This window comes from Ursus maritimus, unplaced genomic scaffold (assembly GCF_017311325.1).
Source record: "Ursus maritimus isolate PB19 unplaced genomic scaffold, ASM1731132v1 scaffold_23, whole genome shotgun sequence".
Taxonomy (NCBI): domain Eukaryota; kingdom Metazoa; phylum Chordata; class Mammalia; order Carnivora; family Ursidae; genus Ursus; species Ursus maritimus.
Window position 1 is genome coordinate 5,264,453 of NW_024424786.1, and position 20,228 is coordinate 5,284,680.

The following is a 20,228-nucleotide window of genomic DNA, read 5'->3' on the forward strand; positions in this document are numbered from 1 at the left end:
CGAGCACTGCTCAGGGAGGAAGTGACATCTTCTAATTTCAGACAAAACATGGAGGTGAGGGCAGCTGCTCACTGTGGGATCACCAGCCAGCCTCTTCCTCCTTTAGCAAGCCTCCTCACTGCTTGGGCTGTCTAATGGCAACAATACAAAGTTGCTCAAATTATTTCTCAGGCCTGGTAAGTTTCTAAACCAAATATTGAGATGAGTAGGGGGAAAAGAAAAGGACTTACACAAATGGAGAAATCCACAATATTAGACATTTTTACTACCCCTTCCTTAAGAAAAAACAGGTCTAATTAGTTGTCTCCCTAAAATGCGTACCTAGCATTTTTATTATGTATTATAACATTTTGCTCAGAGCTGACATTTTTATTCTGACAAGCACTGTCTGGAGAGCTCTCAATAAATAATACATTGACAATTTTCAGTAAATAAGCAGTGGACACAAATCGTTATCCTTACTTACAGCTGCCCCACTCTAATAGTGCTTTTACAAGTGAGGTGACTATTCAGTCTAATGCAATCCTCTCAGTGCTGGAAAGACATTTTCATTCATTACCACGGTCACAAGCACTTAAAGCACTTTTAAGCCCTGTTGCAAAACAGCAGGAATGGCAGAGCAAGTGGGGCTAACAAAAACTAAAGTTCATCACCAGAGAAACCTGAGGCTGTTCACCTAAACAACCAGGAAATTCACTTATGCCCAGGCCACCTCAACACTTCTAGATCCACATGACTAACAAGAATACAAGATTTTCTTTGGCGATTAAATGTTAACCTTCTTAAAGCCCAAACACTGTGGGCTTTGTTTTCCGTATTAAATCTGGTTCATCACCCAGTAACATCTGTTACTGCACCCTCGGATAAGGAATCATATGCTATGATCTGAGCACTATACTTTTGATCAAGGTACAGAAACTGAAATAAAATATGAATCCAGATGAATACACTTGAAACCACACAAGAACATTTCTTCTTTCCCTCATCAGCTTCTCTTCCCTAACCAGAGCCCCTAACACCGTCACCCGAACTATCCACTAAACTGCTAAAGCAGTCTGAGTTCCATTTTTCTTCATGATATCACCCCAATTTTATTTTCTAGCTCTCAGAAATATAGACTTATATGAAATAGGATTTAGAGAAAGTAATACAATGAAAAAGCAATACCTATACACCTTGGCATATATAGCCTGTAGGTTGTACTTTCATCCTACTTCTTAATCAAGTCAATTTATCAATTATTTTACCCTTTGTTAGGCAATTATTGATCATGAAGATGGCTGGAAGTGTTTCCCAGTCAGAAGATGATTTCATGGCATCACATTATATGGTTTGAGTGACAGCACAGCATGGCATAGTACAATATAATACAGTATATCTTCTATATCATAGTTTTCAGTCATCAGTGTGCATCAGAAACACCTGGTGAACTTGTTAAAGCATAGTTTGCTGGGCCTAATCCCAGACTTTCTGATTCAGTAGGTAAGGGTGAGGCCCAAGAATCTGCATTTCTAATAAGCTCCAAGGTGATGTCAATGCTACTGACAATGTGAACCACTGGGCCACAAAATTAGTTGAGTTTGCCTGAGAAGATAAGACACACATGACTTGTACTGGCCTATAGTTGCTTCTCTCCTCTTATATGAATAGAATGACAGATTACAGAACTCCCATGTGAGGAGCAAATTTGAGGCCAACTGAAAGCTGCAATGAGTTCTCTGAGAAAAAGTTTAAATTCATAACAATGATAGAAAGGGAGCCAAGGGAAATTACTGCCCATGTTTTCTTCTAAGAGTTTTAGATCTCATATTTAGGTCTTCAATCCATTTTGAGTTTATTTTTGTGTATGTTGTAAGAAAAAGGTCCATTTTCATTCTTTTGCATGTAGCAGTCCAACACGTTTTGTTGAAGAGACTATCTTTTCCCCATTGTATATTCTTGCCTCCTTCATTATAGATTAATTGATCACAAAAGTGTGAATTTATTTCTGGGCTCTCTATTCTGTTCCATTGATCTAAGTGTCTATTTTGTGCCAGTACCATACTGTTTTGATTACTACAGCTTTGTAGTATATCTTGAAATCTGGGATTGTGATATCTCCAGCTTTGTTCCTCCTTCTCAAGATTTCTGTGGCTATTCAGGGTCTTTTGAGCTCCACATAAATTTTAGTATTATTTGTTCTAGTTCTGTGAAGAATGTCAGTATTGTCACCTTAATCTCTTTCATCAATGTTTTATAGTTTTCAGAGTAGAGGTCTTTCACCTCCTTGGTTAAGTTTATTCCTAGGTATTTGATTACTTTGGTGCCATTATAAATGAGATTATTTTCTTAATTTCTCTTTCTGCTACTTCATTATTAGTGCATAGAAATGCAACAGATTTCTATATATTAATTCCATATCCTGTGATTTTACTAAATTCATTTAATCGATTCTAATAGTTTTGGTGGAATTCTTAGGGTCTTCTGTATATAGTATCATATCATCTGAAACAAAAGCAAAATTCAACTACTGGGATTATACCAAAATAAAAAGCTTTGGCACAGCAAAGGAAACCATCAACAAAACAAAAAGGCAACCTACTGAATGGGAGAGGTTATTTGCAAATGATATATCCAATAAGGGGTTAATATCCAAAATATGTAAAGAATTTACACAATTCAACAGCAAAAACAAAACAAAACTAAACTAAACAAAAAAAAAGCAATTTAAAAATGGGCAAAGGGGGGCGCCTGGGTGGCACAGCGGTTAAGCGTCTGCCTTCGGCTCAGGGCGTGATCCCGGCGTTATGGGATCGAGCCCCACATCAGGCTCCTCTGCTATGAGCCTGCTTCTTCCTCTCCCACTCCCCCTGCTTGTGTTCTCTCTCTCGCTGGCTGTCTCTATCTCTGTCGAATAAATAAATAAAAATCTTAAAAACAAACAAACAAACAAAAAATGGGCAAAGGACCTGAATAGACATTTATCCGAAGAAGACATACAGATGGCCAACAGACACATGAAGAAATGCTCAATATCACTCATCATTAGGGAAATGCAAACCAAAACTACAATGAGATATCACCTTACACCTGTCAGAGTGGTTAAAATAAAAACTAACAAGAAATAACAAGTGTTAGTGGGGATGTGGGGAAAAAGGAACCCTCATGCACTATTGGTGGGAATTCAACAGTTGCAGCCACTATGGGAAACAATATGGAGGTTCCTCAAAATATTAAAAATGGAATTACCATATGATCCAGTAATTCCACTACTGGAATATAAAAATACTAATTCAAAAAGATATGTGCACCCCTATATTTATTGCAGCATTTTCTACAATAGCAAAAATATGAAAGTGTCCATCCATAGACGAATGGATAAAGAAGTGATATGCATAGATAGATGATATATATATATATATATATATTTATATATTTATATATATAAATAATGGAATATTTCTCAGTCACAAAAAAAAAATAAGATCTTGCCATTTGCAACAATGGATGAACCTAGAGAATATGTTAAATGAAGAGAAAGAAAAATACCATATGATTTCACTTGTATGTGGAATTTAAGAAACAAAACAAAGGGAAAAAAGACAAACAAAAAAACCAACTCTTAAATACAAAGAACAAACTGGTGGTTGCCAGAGGGGAAGTGGTAGAGGGAGGGATGAAACAGATAAAGGAAATTAAGAGTACACTTATCTTGATGAGTACTGAGTAATGTATAGAATTGTTGAATCATTATATTGTACACTTGAAACTAATGTAACACTGTATGTTAATCATACTTCATTTAAAAAAGGCAGAGGAGCCAAGGGGTACTCCTCTGGCCGAATCTCCAGAATAATCAGTCCTACATCTGCCTACTGGACCTATCTACTTTCATAGAATGCTCAAACTCAGTATTTCTAAACCCAAACCTTCTCCCCAAACTTTATCTATCTATATTCACCATCTTTTTTTATTATTATTCACCATCTTAATAGTCTCATCATTGAATCTCTCTGCTAGGATACTTCAATCTTCTTTGTCTCTCTCCCTAACTTCATACCCCACATCTAATTAGCAACCTCAACTATATAACTAAAGGCTGACTCCTCCTCTCTATCCCCTGACACTGCCTTAATTGTTTCAACTCTTATCAGTATATATGTGGCCCATTAAAATAGCCTACTAGCAGATTTTCCTACATTTGGCCTTGCCTCTTTTCAACTGATAGTAAAAATACCACCAAAGTTTCTTTTATAAGAAATGTGTCCAATTATGTTATGCATCCTCTTACTTAAAGCTCTCAGCCGCTCCCTACTACCCAAAAGATAAAATTCAAACTCTTTAGAAAGGCTTCAACCTATTTTTTCATTCATATCTCCTGTCCAGCCACACTGAACCTCTGAATTCACCAAACTCATGGGTTTATTCATACCACTGAAACTTTATACAATGCTGTTTTCTCTACCTGGGATTCTATTATATCTCTTGGTCACTATGAATAGCTTACAATTCATCAAAATCCAGCTCAAATGTCTCTAAATCCTTTCTGAGATCTACTAGACAAAATGACAGCCCCCTTTTGTACTTCCATAGCATTTTAAGCAACTTCTATAGCACTTATTCTAATATAATTACTTTGTGTGTGTGTGTGTGTTTCCCCATTAATAATGAGTTACTAAAAACCATTATCTGTCCATCTCTGTATTCATCTTTTTTTTTCCTCCTCCTCTTTCTTCACTTTTACCTCTCCCCACCCCAGGCCCACCATAGTACCAGATGAAAGAGCTTAATAAATGCTTATGGAAATAGTAAGCATATATATGTATGTAATTAAATATATATATATATATATATATATATATAATAAATGAAGAGGCATTCCTTAAAAATTGAATCTATTTTTCTCCTTTGAACCATAATATTATTCATATCTCTGAAACCTTTTATAAATCAACAGGTTTTTAGCTATTATACATATATTACACGCTAAGATCTATATACTAGGCATTGTGAAGATAGACTAAAAGATATGGTCTGTGCCCTCAAGGAAATTAAAATCTTCTTGGGAGGCAAGATCAATAAATATAAAATAGCAAATAACACTTTCCATCCTTGTCATAAATCAGTTGAGCATACTTTTGCAGTTCTATCTGTGTGTTCTCTATTATATTCCATTGATCAATGTGTCTATTTTCCTGCCAAAACCATATTGTTTTGATTATTCTGGCTATGTTGTAGGCCTTCATATTGGGTAGAGTGATTCCTAACATCTTATTCTTCTTTGTCAAGATTATCTTAGGTATTCTAGGGTCTGCCCCTTTCTATATAAATTTTGGAATAAGCTTGTCCATGCACGTGAAAGTCTTACTAGAATTTTGATAAAAATTGCATTAAACATATGGATTATTTGGGGAAGAACTGACATCTTGCCGTCTTGAGTCTTCCAACCCATGACATGGTATGTGTTGCCATTTATTTAGGTTTTCTTTGATTTCTTTCATCAGCATTTTGTATTTCAGCATCTGATCCTGCACATGCTTTAAGCGTATACCTACATTCTTCATTTCCTTTGGAGCAACTGTAAATAGTATTGTGCTTTTAATTTCAGTTTTCATATGTCCATTGCTAATATATAGAAATGTGATTGATTTTTATGTGTTGATCTTGTATCCTATGACCTTGCTAACTCAAAAGGAAATCGTTTAACTTCACACCTGACTTAAAAATGTGACCTAGGGGTTCCTGGGTGGCTCAGTTGGTTAAGTGTCTGCCTTCAGCTCAGGTCATGATTCCAGGGTCCTGGGATCAAGCCTCGCGTTGGGATCCCTGCAGTCCGGGAGTATGCTCCTTCCTCCCCCACCCCCACTCTTCTTCCCTCTCCTCCTCCACTCATGCTCTGGCTCTCACTTTCTCTCTCTCTCTCTCTCAAATAAATAAATAAAATCTTTTTAAAAATGTGACCTAAATCTCACATCTGATACAAAAATGGGCTCTAAATAGATTATAGACTTACGTATAAAATGTAAACCTATAAATATTTTAGAAAAATATTAGGGTGAAATGTTCTTAGACTTGACGCCAAAAGCACAAAATGAAAAATTGCTTAACACTACCTCTTTGAAGGTATCAACTTTTGCTCTGTGAAGGCCTATGTAAAAAGGATGAAAAGACAAACTGCAGACTGGAAGAAAATATTTGCAAATCACATATCTGACCTAGGACTAGTAGCTACAGTAATAAAGAACTCTGCCAACTCAACAGTAAAAAACAATGAAAAAATAGACAAGTCATGAATAGACATTTCACCAAAGAGGATAGATAAACAGATGGTGAACAAGCACATCAAATGATGTTCAACATCGTTAGCCATAAGAGAAATACAATTTAAAGCCACAATGAGATATCACTACACACTATCAGAAGGCTAAAGTAAACATAACAAAATCAAGTTCTGGCAAAGACACAGAGAAACTAGATCACTCATACATTGCTGGTGGGAATGTAAAACAGCTTTAGCTATTCTGAAATAGCTGGCAGTTTCTTATAAAACTAAACATCAATTACCATACAACCCAGCATTCGTACTCCTGGACATGAATTCCAGAGAAATGAAAACTTAGGTTCATACAAAAACCTGTACACAAATGTTCATAGCAACTTTATTTATAATAGCCAAAAACTAGAATTTGAATTGATACCTTTTAATCAGTGACTGGTAAACAAACTGCGATACATACACGTGATACAGACGATTGAATACTGTTAAGCAATAAAAAGTATTATGAACGATTGATATATGCACCAACATGGATGCATCTCCAGGGAATTATGCTGAGTTTTAAAAAGCCAATTCCAAACATGTGCATCCTGTGTGATTTTATTTATATAATATCTTTAAATGACAAAATGTTAGAAATGAAGAACATACTATTGGTTGACAGTGTATCTGGAGTTACATTGTCAGCTGACTTTTGAACAGTAAATGTGCACCAACAGATAGAAGAAAAGGCCATGACAAGAGGAAATTACTTTGATTTCCTATGTTGACCTCCAATATTATGAAAGACAAGGATATGGTTAAGAGAGGTCTACCGTAGGGAGAAAAAAAGTAAATGCCAGGACAACGGAGGCAGAAGTAAGAACAAGAAATACCACTTCAGATCATTTAACAACCTTCACTCGTTTATTCAATCAACAAACATTTAATAAGGGTCTTGTGTTCTAGTCATTAGAAATTGGGAATATAGCAGTGGACAAATCAGAGAGTGTCTCTGCTGTCACTGACTTCCCCCCCTTTAGTGTAGTGAGAGAGACAAAAGGAAGACAAATGAAAAAGCATATTAGGTAATGGAAAATGCTAAGGTGAAAATTGAATAGAGTAATATGGTAAAGAGTAACCGGGATCCACTTAAGATTTAAAGGTTAAGTAAGGTTTCTCTGAAGAAGTGATAATTAAGAGGAGATCTGAATCACAAGAAGGATCCAATATACCTGCATCTCAAGGAAAATCATTCTAGATACATGGAGAAGTATGGAACTAAGACATGTTTGAGGGGGAAAACAAAAAACAAAAAACAGACCGGTGAAGCTGGAGTGGTCTGAGAAAAGGGTAAAGTAATATAATATGAGCCTTGGAAGCCAGAGTACAGTGTTTGGATTTTAAACAACGAATTTTATTCTAAGCATAATAGAGACTGATGATCATGGCTAGATACCAAAGCTCCAATGCCAGTAAAATGCCCACACCTCTGACTAACAGATAATACCATGAAGAAGTGAAAAGAGCATAGTTCTAACTGACTGAACATAAATCCTAAAGTAACTGGAAGTTTACCTAGAAGAGAGATCAAACTTCCTGCTATTAGTCAGAATGGTGGCTTAAGGGTTATATTAAAATTAATAATGGAAAAAATAAAATTAATACATAAGCTTTGTACACATGAGATTTGTGCCAATAATATTTATAAGCACACAACATTAATTTACTGCTGCCCTCTGTATTCCAAAATGATGCTATCACTATATGTGATATCAACAAAAATTATCAAAAAGATCACAGGATCATTTTTAGGACTTTGTACATTAGGTACATAACTGTAGTTTCCTCCAGACTCTCTCTTCTATTTGAAAACAAAGAACGATAGCTCCAAAACAACAGGTGGCTTATGCAATAATTCTTAAATTCCCCAACTCTCCCATCTATGACACAAGCAAAAACTTAAAGAGGTATTTCTGAAGGACATGCTAAAAAGTTCCAATTAAATTACAGCTGCATTCTGGAGTGGGGTGGAATAACCGCACACACAGTTTGTTAGCTACTCTAAAGACTGCCCACTGACTAGAGGTGGCCTTCATTCACAAGTCATACATTAGCATAGTGTTTCTGCTGCTGTTGCTGTTGCTGCTGCTGCGTGGTTCTTATTGCAAATAATTCAATATTTTATCACATTTTTCATAGTTATTTTTCATTATACCTTCGATTTTTTTTCTAACCATCTATTTGTATTTACATACTTTCAATTCATTATCTGAAAGCAATTAGGAATGTTCATAGGCCTCTAACTTCTGCACTCCCAATGATAGTGGATGGTCCATGTATTATGACTTCATCGTGGGAGTTGTCTGGCCTCTCAGTTATAGCTTCTTGGTTATACTTAAGCCCTCAAAACATAAATTAAGAAAGCTATGATGGGTCTAAGTGTCACAGTTATTCAGCATTAAACCATAGCCTCATATGGTTAATAATTATGGCCATGAACTCCCTCTAAGACCCAAATCCCCCTTACAACAGCCCAGACAAAAGGTAGACTTATTGACCTTTACTTCTTCCAGATCATGGTACCTTACCACCACCCACTTCTGTTTGCCAATCTCTCAAACCATACACAACACTTTCTGAGCCAATTATCCATGGCTTTGTCCAAACCTCATAGGACAATGACTTTTCACACATCAAAATCAGATGGGAGTTTTTATCTCTATCTTGATAAAGATTATAACATCAGAAAAAAGAGACTGGGAACGGTAAAGTAAATGATTCCGAGCATAATAAAAGAAAAATGAATCATAAGATTGGTTCAGATGACTTCTAGCCTGAAAATAGTTTGAAAAAAAAAATCACTGATAATGCTGAAATTGAGATACAAACTCTAAAAGAAAATCAGAGCAGCATAAAGTCTTAGAATTTGGTCTTTAATGCTAGACTAATGTCCATGTTTTCTGAATTAAGAAACTTTTGTTAAGATCAATCAATTAACTAATTAATCAATTATTAGGTCCTATCCAGTAAGTTACCAGAGTCAGGACAAGAATACATATCAAATCCAGGCCAGTATCTCAAAGGATTCTCAAATTAAGCATTCTAAGGAAAAGGTAAAGATTTCCAGCTAATAAGTCAACTGGTTAGAAAACTGTCTATTTCAATATAAATGGCTAGATAGAACAGTGGCAAAAAATCAACAGATTTGCTAGTTAATCTTGAATTCGAAGTAGGTATTTAAGAAAAAAAAATGACTGGGAACCAGATATGGCTAGAGATCAGGAATTTCTTTAATTCAAAAACCACACCAAACTGGAAAGTCAATAAAGAGGATCAAAAGGGGGAAAAAAGTGTTTCCTAACAAACCTAGTAATCATAGTCCAGTGGGAGAATGACAATACACTTGTGTTCATAGTTGAAAGAAAGGTTGAAGAATTCTACTAAGATACAACAAAAGGAAAAAGGAAAATTGCAGTGAAGGGTCCATCAAAGGCTCTTGTGAGCTTCTGAAAAGCTCAATGATAAAAAGAAACCTGTACTAGAAATTTTGAGGAAGGTGGAACCAAAAGGTATAAGCGGTTAAGTTAAAGCTTTCAAGGATTATACTACACACACACACACACACACACACACACACAGTAGCCTCAACTTCTTTGTGCAATGTTTTTCAACAGAGTGGAAAAAGAATACAAAAATTGGTCAACAGCAGCTCCACTCCTGGGAATACACCCTAGAGAAGAAACTCGTGCTCATGTGCATCAGAAGACAGGTGCAAGAATGTTCATAGCATCATTGTTTATACTAGCAGAAAGCAATAGTATCCAAGTGTCCAGAGACAGTAGACAGGAAAATATACTCCTGTATATCATTCTATGGAATAATGTATAGAATTTCATACGAAAATGAAAATGAAACTAGAGCTGTACCCTGCAAAATTGAGCTTAGAATTATGAGTATAAAAAGCAAGGTGTAGAAGGTACAGTGTAGTACCATTTTTACAAAGTTCTAAAACAAAGACGAACAACTTTATTTAGGGACGCATAAAACTGCTTTAAAACAAAAAGAGAAAATGATAAACACAAAGTTCTGGCAGTACCTACATCTAGGTTGAAAACAAAGGGATTGTCAGGTGAAGAAAACAGGTAGATTCAATAGTAGTAATTTATATTAAGTTGGATGATGAATTCACAGGCATTTATTTTATTTTTATGCCTTATAACATTTATGTATCAAATATGACATAATAAACACATATTTAAATTTGCCACTTCCTTTTATATTCACTTTTTCTTTGCATTTTGCATATATAAGAAGAAGATATGACTAAAAACCACTCTTCCTATTACTTTTTAGAATCCCAGCATAAATCCTGAAGAAGCAGATCTAATAAATTTTCAATGGGAAATGCTAATACCCTCAAACTCTACAGGTTCAAAAATCATAGAAAAATATGACTTATTTCATCAAACCATCAGAAAGTTGCATCCACTTTCTAAGCAACAAAATGCCAGGACAGCACCTTCTTGCTTCCCAGGTGAAGAAGAAAAAATCAAAAGCAATTGCTTGCATCTGTTCTTAACGTTCTTAGAGCTTTAAGAAAAGAATGTTTAAATCTGAAGAAAGAGAAATGAGCCAAGAAATTTGAAGTATCTTTTCAAGGCAGAGACACGCAAAATGAAGTTAAGAAAAAGATTCCACCAACTAGCACATTGCCGACACCGTAAGTGGGAGTTGTAAAACAACAGCAAATTGAAATAGCCAAGATTCGTCCAGAATGTCTGCGGCTCACAGGATGCAGGCTGATTACATTGTTTATAAAGTTATATAAGAGGATGTCCAGTTTCCAAAGATTAGAAAGCAAATATACTTCACATAAAAACATACCAAATGTAATTCTTTTCATAATTCAAAAACCAGTAGTTCTAGCTCATTTAAATCCCTAATTGTACAATACTTTCAGAAAATACGTTATTTAAAGTATCTGGTACTAGATACGTATTTACTATGAATATACAAATTCTTTAAAACGGGAGCAAGGACAAAAATATCATAGGGAGGAAAGATGTAGTATTTTAAAAAGAAAAAATAAATTGAAGTTACATCAGCATTGCTCTGAATACCTGATTACTTCTTCACTTAGGGTATGAGTGATCTTGGGGAACTTCAGCATTTAAATGACTTGAAATTTCCAACTTATTTGAAAAAATAATTCCGGGGCATTGGTAATGAATATTTAATGTGTTTCTTATGCAAAAATCCAAAACCTTTCCAATTTTTCCCATGAATGAGAAATATAAAGAAGGGTTTGGATCTCAAATATTCTAAATGCTTCACCAATATAACCTTCAATCACAACAGTGGCAAACCTAATATCCATAAATTCTGCCTTAAAAAAATTCTTTTGATGCTCTAGCATGGTAGTAATGTTAATTTTTTTTTTTTTTAGCATGGGTTTTTAATAGATTTTTTTTTCCCTCTAATAGGAACACATTGCTCTTAACTGGATACTATCTGAAAACCTCATCCAAGGCTTTACCAACCTCTCTCACTGACAACATCATATTCCACATATTTCTCAGCAGGGAAGATTGGCTTCCAGGGGGGAAACTTTAGTATCAGCTTTTCCAAAAAGCCTGAAAGGAGAGTTAAACTGAATTGCTCTTCCAGAAAACAGGAACATCATTGCTGCCAAATGTTAAATCCCCTAACGCCATGGGACATTTCCTATGATTCTGCCTGTGGCGAAAGATGAGATTCCTGTAATATTTCCCTTAAAAAATGTTTCTTCAAATAATAACAGTAATGGCAACTATAATAGCAACAGTAATAATAATTATAATTATAGAAGCTGTGTGTTTTATATATTTAATATGTGAAATCCTCACGCAACCCTGCAAAGTAGGTATCATTCACCCAAATTTACCGGTGAGGGGAAGCACAAAAGAATTAAGTAATTTGTTCAAGGTTATACAGCTAGAAAATACTGTTGGCTACCTCTATTGAGCACTTACTACATGCTGGTAATGCTCTAAATGCTTTAGTTGCATTAACTAAATCTTGATCCTTATACTAGCACCATAATTATGTGTAATTTTTGATTGAGAAAACTGAGGCACAGAGAGGTGCCCTATGTCACCCACATGGCAAATGCTGAACTGAGTTTCAAACACACGCAGTCTAGCTCCAGAGCCCACATTCTTAATCGGGAGGCTGTACTGCCCCTCCAAATGATTGAATTTATGGTCAAACACAAATCTAGCTCACTCAGAAACATGACTTTCAAAACTGAGTTTCCCCATCGTTTAAACTATACCACATTCCTCCTTTACTACAGCAAAAGTTATCAGATAAGCAATATATACCAACATATATGCTAACTAAATATAATTCGGTAAAAAATATATGTAAAAATCCAAATTATTGTTTAGAGATGTGAATAATGATAATAATCTGTCAGATATACACATAAACACGTGTTCATTCTTGTGCAGGGTAACAGCTGCATAATCCATTGGAAAGCCTATCCCACAAGGAATCCAAAGCTCAAATGCTCCTGCCCTTTCTCCACATACAGAGTCAAATGAAACCACATACTTTCATTATCATGATAACTTGTGGCACACAATTCCACGGGGCAAATATTCTAATTTCTGTCCAACATATATCCTATATAACTGTACCTAAACCCTGCATACTTTCCATTAAGTTTATGGCCTCTCTCAGAGTTCACTAGTTCAAATATTTCTAACTACAAGTTTATCGCTCCCTTTTGATCACAATAATTATTACTTAAAGAATATCTTTTAAAAGAGCCAAAAAGTGAGAAAGAAGGGTTTATTTTATCAGAGAGTTGAAGTTTATATCATTGTATCCCTTTCTCTGCAAGCTCACATGCCTCCAGAACCTGACCCAAAAGCAGTTCACTCGGCCTAAGATCATATACTTAGTAGTATGATACACAAGACATGATAGTGGCTGAAGCACTATTATTAAAGAGAGATTAAAACAGCTGTACATTATGCTGAAGCACTCACTCTTCCCTTTACAAACAGACGGTCCTGGATTACAAGCAGCACTTGACCATTTAAATCACGACAACAACCAGATTTAACCAGCTGGGCCATATTCTCCTAGGCAATGCCTGTTGACCTCCTCAGTCGCAGCTGCTCAAATGAAATTCTCATTAGACAACTTATTTTCAGAAGCCAAAGGACTCTCTGATTAAATATATGTATTTAGATATAGAAGTCCTTTTTAAAGTATTCATTTTCTGACAACTGTCGCTTATGTTAGAGCCCAGCTACATTGGCAACAAGATGGGTGATACAAGGATAACTAAAATTCATCATTTAATCACAGCTGAAGGATTTTTATCTTGGAAGCATTTTAACCTGAACCTATAATCAGTCTTTCTGCATAGTCTACCCACCAATATCAACAGTACTTTAAAAGGTAGATTCTGATATTCATTCTATCCACCTATCCATGCACCTCTCTCTCCCTCTCTCTCTCATCTATCTGCCTGTCTACCTATGACCAAAAAATCAAGGTTAAATTTTCAACAAAACAGAAACCTTGTCTATTTTCCCACAAATCTCACTTTCAGAGGAGGCACTTCAGACAGAACACCTTTGTTCATCAGTGTTTCGGCAATGCAGTCAAATCACTGCTCTGAAGAAGACATTTCTTGAGGGATGGGAGATAAAACATTGGACAATTATTTGGCTGATGAAAGGATCTGCCTGTAAGAGAATAAATTCCCTAATGCTATCTGGAGAGTTTTTGTTTTATCATGTAGATATTGTTTTAAAATAGACCATAATAAATAAACTTTTTATAGATCAGTTCCTGTATATGAGGGGAAGTGAGGGGGAAGGTATTTAGTATGATAGAGTCAAAACATTCTCCAGGACAAGAATGACTCAGGAAAAGTCATTTATTATGTCAATCACAAAGGCTTGTCATTCATGAGGTATGGTCTTCCAACCAGGAAATAGAGGTGAGAGAGAGGCGAGTAATGCATTTGAAAGCTCTTATATGTCCCATGGGATAACAGCTGTCCCACATGAGGAAAGGGACCTGGGGCTTTAAAGGGTCAAAGCCAAGCAAATATTGGTGAAGCTATTATACCTCCTTAGACCTGAAATATAGTTTTATAGAGTCAGAAATCCCATTATACTGTTCTGTAGTATTGCTCTGAGCAGATAATTAAAATTAGGAATCAAACTCAAAGTAGAAAGTAGAAATCTTCATGTTCCTCTACTTTTTGTTTTATTAATTGTATTACCACCCTCCCACTCACCCAAAGTTTAAAAACTCTGAGTTACATGTGAACCACTCCTCTTCCCTGGTCTCCTCACTTAAATGTCAACTCCTAACAATTCTATCTCCTAATATCTTTTCCATATGCACCCCTTCCTCCTTTCTCATTTCTCCCGCCTTAGTTCAGACCCTTGTTATCTCTAGCCTGAAAAACTTCCTCAGTGTCTCTCGTGCTCCCATACATCCTACACGGTGCGGCCAGATGAACTTCCTGGAGGATAGCTCTAAATCCATCACCATGTTGTTCTAAAAAATAGCCAATGGTTCTTCCATGGCCTTCATTCTAAGTGCAAACTCCTTAGCCAAGAATTAAAGGGCCTCAGTGATCTGAACCCAACCTACCTTTTCAGTCTTATATCCTATATGCATCTTCACATACTTTAAATTAGAACATGAACTGTTGGGTATTTTAAAGGTCTCTGCCTGTTCCTTCTGCCTGAAATGTCCCTCCCCTCCATCTCTGCCTATCCAAATCCTTCATTCTCCAAGACCAGTTAAGACCCATTTCCCTTTAGAATCTTTCCATGGCTTCCTAGGCCAGTGCAATCTATCCTGTCAACTCCTATATTAGGCATTGAATTAGTTCATTTTGTACATATCCTATACCTCTTACAAGAATATGAACTCTTTAGAGACTATTGTTTAATTCATTATGGGTGCTCCATATTATGTAGCATAGGGGTTCTTAGCCTTGGGTCCATAGACCCCAAGAGTCCATCTACAGGATTCAGGGGACCTTGGATGGTGACCCTGGATGGAAAAATTCTTTTTCACTAACCTCTAATTGAAAATTTGGACTTCCTTAAATTGTGGATGCAGGAAACAAACTATAAAATATTCATAGTATCTGTGATGCTGTAACCAAAAGAATTATAGTATATTTTTATATCACATTGTACTGGTTAGTGATATCTCAAAATACTTTTTATGTTTATCATTACTTTAAAATTTAATGTTTTGAGTCCCTTTATTAGATCTTGTTGTTTAATGCATTAGTAAAGTAACACGTTCTACCATACCACAAAATTTTAGAATTATTTAATATTTTAATATAATTCATTTCCTTTGTAATTCTATGGATTTTACTTTGTGCATTTAAACTAAGAAATAACCTGTAGGCTTCAACGACTACCAAGGAAATCCACAGCCAAAAAAACCAAAAACCAAAAACCAAAAAACGGTAAGAATCCCTCAGTTCTACTACCACCTTTAAAAATAAAAAGAAAATTTGTAGAAAAATAATCAAGATACTATGTAGTTCTTGATTAAGGCTATAAAAATACATATATGATGAGCTATGAAATACTGTATAAGCAAATTGTTCATAAAAATTCATATTTTGGCATTAGAAAAAGACCAATCTTCTGTCCCCGAGCCCTATTAAAATGGCAATTAAGATTGCCACATACCTCCAAGGACATTTTATTATTTTCCAAAGAAGATTATTCCATACATGGACAGGTACAACTGTTAGATAGTTAATCTTGTTATAAATGATAAGCTGGTTCCTTGAAACTTCTTGTCACTGGTCTTCATTCAATCCCTTTGGAACTACATAGAATAAACCCAGTCCTTCCCCCACATGACTTTACTCTTTAAAGACAACCATGATGTCATCCTTCATCTATTTTCTCTGGGATTAATATTACTAGTCCCTTCAACCATTCCTCTTATTATATAATTGTATGTCTGTTATCATGTCAACTGTTCTCCTCTGAGAATATCCCAATGTTTTTTAGTCCCACCTAAAGGTAATTCTCAACTCAACACCATAATTCAGGTGCATTGTATTGACCAGGGAGTTCAATGGGACTACCACCTTTTGAATGCTACATACCGTAATTCTAGTAACGCTGGCTGAGACAGCACTATCAAATTTTTGGCAATATTCATCATGCTGACTCCAGCGTACTTTCCTAAAACTCATAAGCTTATTTTTTTTTTAATTCATGTGTCTGCTAGTTGAATTTCCTTCAGTAATTATTTGTGCAGCTAGGAGTCTTTGTCACAATCTCTGGACTTTACAATAAGATCTATTAAATTTTTTCTTGATGGGTTAGTTTTAAGTTCATATTTTTGGTTTGTCAAAACCTTTTGAGTTTTGTTTCTTTCATACATTTCATTCAGTGTTCCTTCCAGATTTGTAGAATCTGTAAGTTTGATGAGTATACTTTTATCACTTCATATTTATACTTAATATATATACATTAATACACACTAAAAAAGTGCCTGAAATTCTGATGCCTAATATATATATATATATACTATAGAAAACGAAGTTCAGTAAAGTACATAAAAACATTATTTGATAGTAGGAATTTAGTGATAAAGTACTCTTAAATGAGAGGTCTCATCTTGCAAGTGCCTCTCTTGTATCAAATCTTTAACACACAGTAATAAAGAGGAAGAACAGAAAACTAACCATGACTTGCAAGAGAAAGATTATTTTAAATTTCCTAGGAGTTCACACTGGGAAAAAAAAATCATCACAAATCAGTTTCTTCATTTTTACATTAAGGAGCTCTCTAAAGAATTCTGAAAACTACTTTCTTATAGGACTAAACCATCTTTTTGGTAAATCATAATTAAAATAATCTAGCAATTTCATTTATTCAGAGATTATTGATCAGACAGCTTCATTTATTCTAGAACATAGCCAAGTAGGGGAAAATAAAGTGTCTGAACAGCCAGAAGTCCATGAACTAAAGATCATGTATATTACCCAGAGTCTCTCAGCAACTCACCCAGACATACATGTTTATATTTTACTTATGGTCCTGAGGTTGTGATCATCTATTTTCATAATTTACAAATGAAAAAAGAAACAAATTAGAAATTATTCACAACAACGCAAAAAGTAACAGCCTGCAATCTGATATTGAAGGAACAAAACCCAACATACACACAGACACACAAACACAGACACACACACACACACACATGCATGCACCAAAAGATACCTATATCAAACAGACACAAGAACTCAAAAGTATCATAATTGCAGAGAAATAACCATAAAGCCAAATAGTCCTAATTATCTCAATGATCTCTGGGGGCATCATTACATTATAGCCTGATAAAATAATTGACATTTATAATATGATAATCATCACAATACCCCAAATGTATGTAGTTTACTGCTCATCAGAGACTTCTATATTCATTATTATAGTTAATTCTCAAAATGTTTGAGTTACCAAGTCAAGTATTAGTACCACACCAAATTGTAAATTTTATGGCTCGGGGAAACTGAAGAACTTATCCAGGGTCACATAAGTATTAGATAGGTATTGGAGTTGATAGTCTACTGCACCATGACCCTGAATCATCAAAAAATATTTACATTTTTGTGCCATCTCATCTGGTTGGTAAGTCAGGGACGTGTGTGATACATTTTAGAAACTTCCTTTTGTGCTGATGTGATGGACACATCCACAAAAATTAATTTGAAATTTTTAAACTTTTAAGCCCTTATAGGAATAAAATTAAGTTACATGAAAATCCCCTTATATCCCCATTTCTCTACAGTGCTACAGAACTCTAAATTTAACTTACAGTGTTAGCAATAAATCCAGAACCATTAACTACCCTACATTTCAAAGTCTAAAATCTGCACATAAAGAACATACATAGTACAGCAACCACTTAGACTTGATTTATTTAATTTAAAAATATTATTAGAGTCTTCTATCATGTTTTTTAGGACCTAGGTGAACCTAAGTGAACCTATGTACATCTCTTGAGAGAGTAGATGTGGGATGAGGCAATAGATGTCATGCGTTTTAGCACTTCCCTCTTGAGCATTTAGGTTTGACAAATTAGAAACCTCAACTCTCAATTCTACAACATTTGGAGGTGAAAGGATAATATTTATAAATTTGTAATATTTTCTTTGGTTTCTTTTTTTTATAAATTTGTAATATTTACTTAAAAAATAAGGAGAAATAAATTAGTTTTGTTTTTATTTTTTGTTTGTTTTTCTTTTCTTTTTAAACAGTTGATCTTTTCATAATAAAACACTATCCATCAAAAGGAAATAAGGGAGAAAAAATGAAAAATAAAGTTGCAGCTGCAAAAGTTCCCATAGTACACCTTTTTCCAGGGTAAAGCTTGCAGTCCATTTGATTTGTTATCATAAGAACAAATTAAAATGCACAAAGTTTTAGAAAAATGGAGCTATCTGCTTAATACTCTCAATGGATCACAATCTGCATCACCATGGTAACCTCTGAATAACTTTTTCCTGGCTAGTGCCAATTATGCACTGCTTTGGCCCTTGAAATCCCACTCAGTTTTTTTAAAGGCCTGGAATCTTTGAAAGAATAAAGCCCAATAGTTAAGTCCACACATACCCTCTTGTTCAGTCCGAGTCATTTCCTCAAGCTTCTTCTGTTTCAGTGTGTCCACCACATCGGCAAGGCTCCCTTTGCGGCGTTCTGGGGTTCCAAAAGTAACACTGGTCATTATCTCGCGGTCCCGACTCCCTTCGTCAGGCTTATGTGGTGAGGTAGAGGTATTTCGGAAGGAATACAGGGAACATAACTTATTATTCTCCGACTCCTAGAAAAACAAAATAAAATAAAACCATTAGAACATTTGTTTCTTTGCATACCGTTGGAGAAAAATCCCAAACTCAGAATAACAGCACATGAGGCTTAGATGGACAAAAAATATTAACCATCTCTCCTTTAAAAATACTAAACATAAAAGAAGCAATTATCAAAAGAACTCCCCTGAAATTGATGATTAAAACTATTTTTTTTAAATTAGAAACCAACCTAATTGTTTCAAACCCTTAATTTTAAAATGGACACTTTGACTCCTTATTCATTTACACCCTTCATTTGAAATACTTTGGATTCAATTATTAATTATTAAGATTGGCAAAGTTTTTCTTTTAATTGGCACTTTTGTTAAATGCTCTTCCACAACCTAAAAAATAAGTATATCACAATAACATTATCCTTGAATTTAGAAACAATAGTGAAATTAGCTTCATTATCCAATGTTAATTATTCAACAGAAAATATATAAAATATCTAAATCAGTGCCAGAAAGTTAGCCACTCGGAACAATTTTGTGTGCTGGCGTTTGAGGAGAATCATTTTTCCTAGCCATACACCTTTCAAAGTTACAAAAACCTCTTTCTATTCTTTAACATTTACACTTTAGCGCATAGTCACACACATTTGAAAGTGGTTTGTTTTTACATTTTTATGTTTGTTTGTTTGTTTGTTTTTAAAAGGACAAGTCTGTTACAGAAACATCTGCACAAGAATTACTTCACAATACAGAGAAGATAGCTAACAGGTAAGAGGGTTAGATCCATCTGTAAGGAAAAAAATGCAAAACTGAGATTGAAAATAATTAACACCTAAGAGTTTATAGGAAGAAAATGTTTTTACATCTCTCTAAATCAGAACTGAGGGTTGGAAGCAACTGTTATTTAGCTACAGCCCATCAGTAATCTTATATTCACCTCATCTGTCTGGGCATAGGTATTCTCTAGCCCAATAAAACATGGTATGAAATAAATAAAGCATCTAGCCTTTGTGATTCTCATCAGAAGCATGAACATCTTAACTGCTCCTATATCTCTCTCCCCCTTCACAAAGAAGCCCAGCAAGCTTCAAGAAGTAGAGGAAGAAACAGGAGGTAAAAGTTACAG

At 35.0% G+C, this 20,228-nt stretch overlaps 1 protein-coding gene across 10 annotated transcripts in view; it reads right to left on the reverse strand.

Moving 5' to 3' along the window:
• Positions 1 to 20,228, reverse strand: part of SOX6 (SRY-box transcription factor 6) — a 578,685-nt gene that overhangs the window by 307,852 nt on the left and 250,605 nt on the right. For all 10 annotated transcript variants that reach the window (XM_008708903.2, XM_040638855.1, XM_008708901.2 and 7 more), the window contains one exon: positions 18,913 to 19,120. In XM_008708903.2, the coding sequence (XP_008707125.1) occupies positions 18,913 to 19,120 (208 nt within the window). The remainder of the gene's footprint in view (positions 1 to 18,912; positions 19,121 to 20,228) is intronic.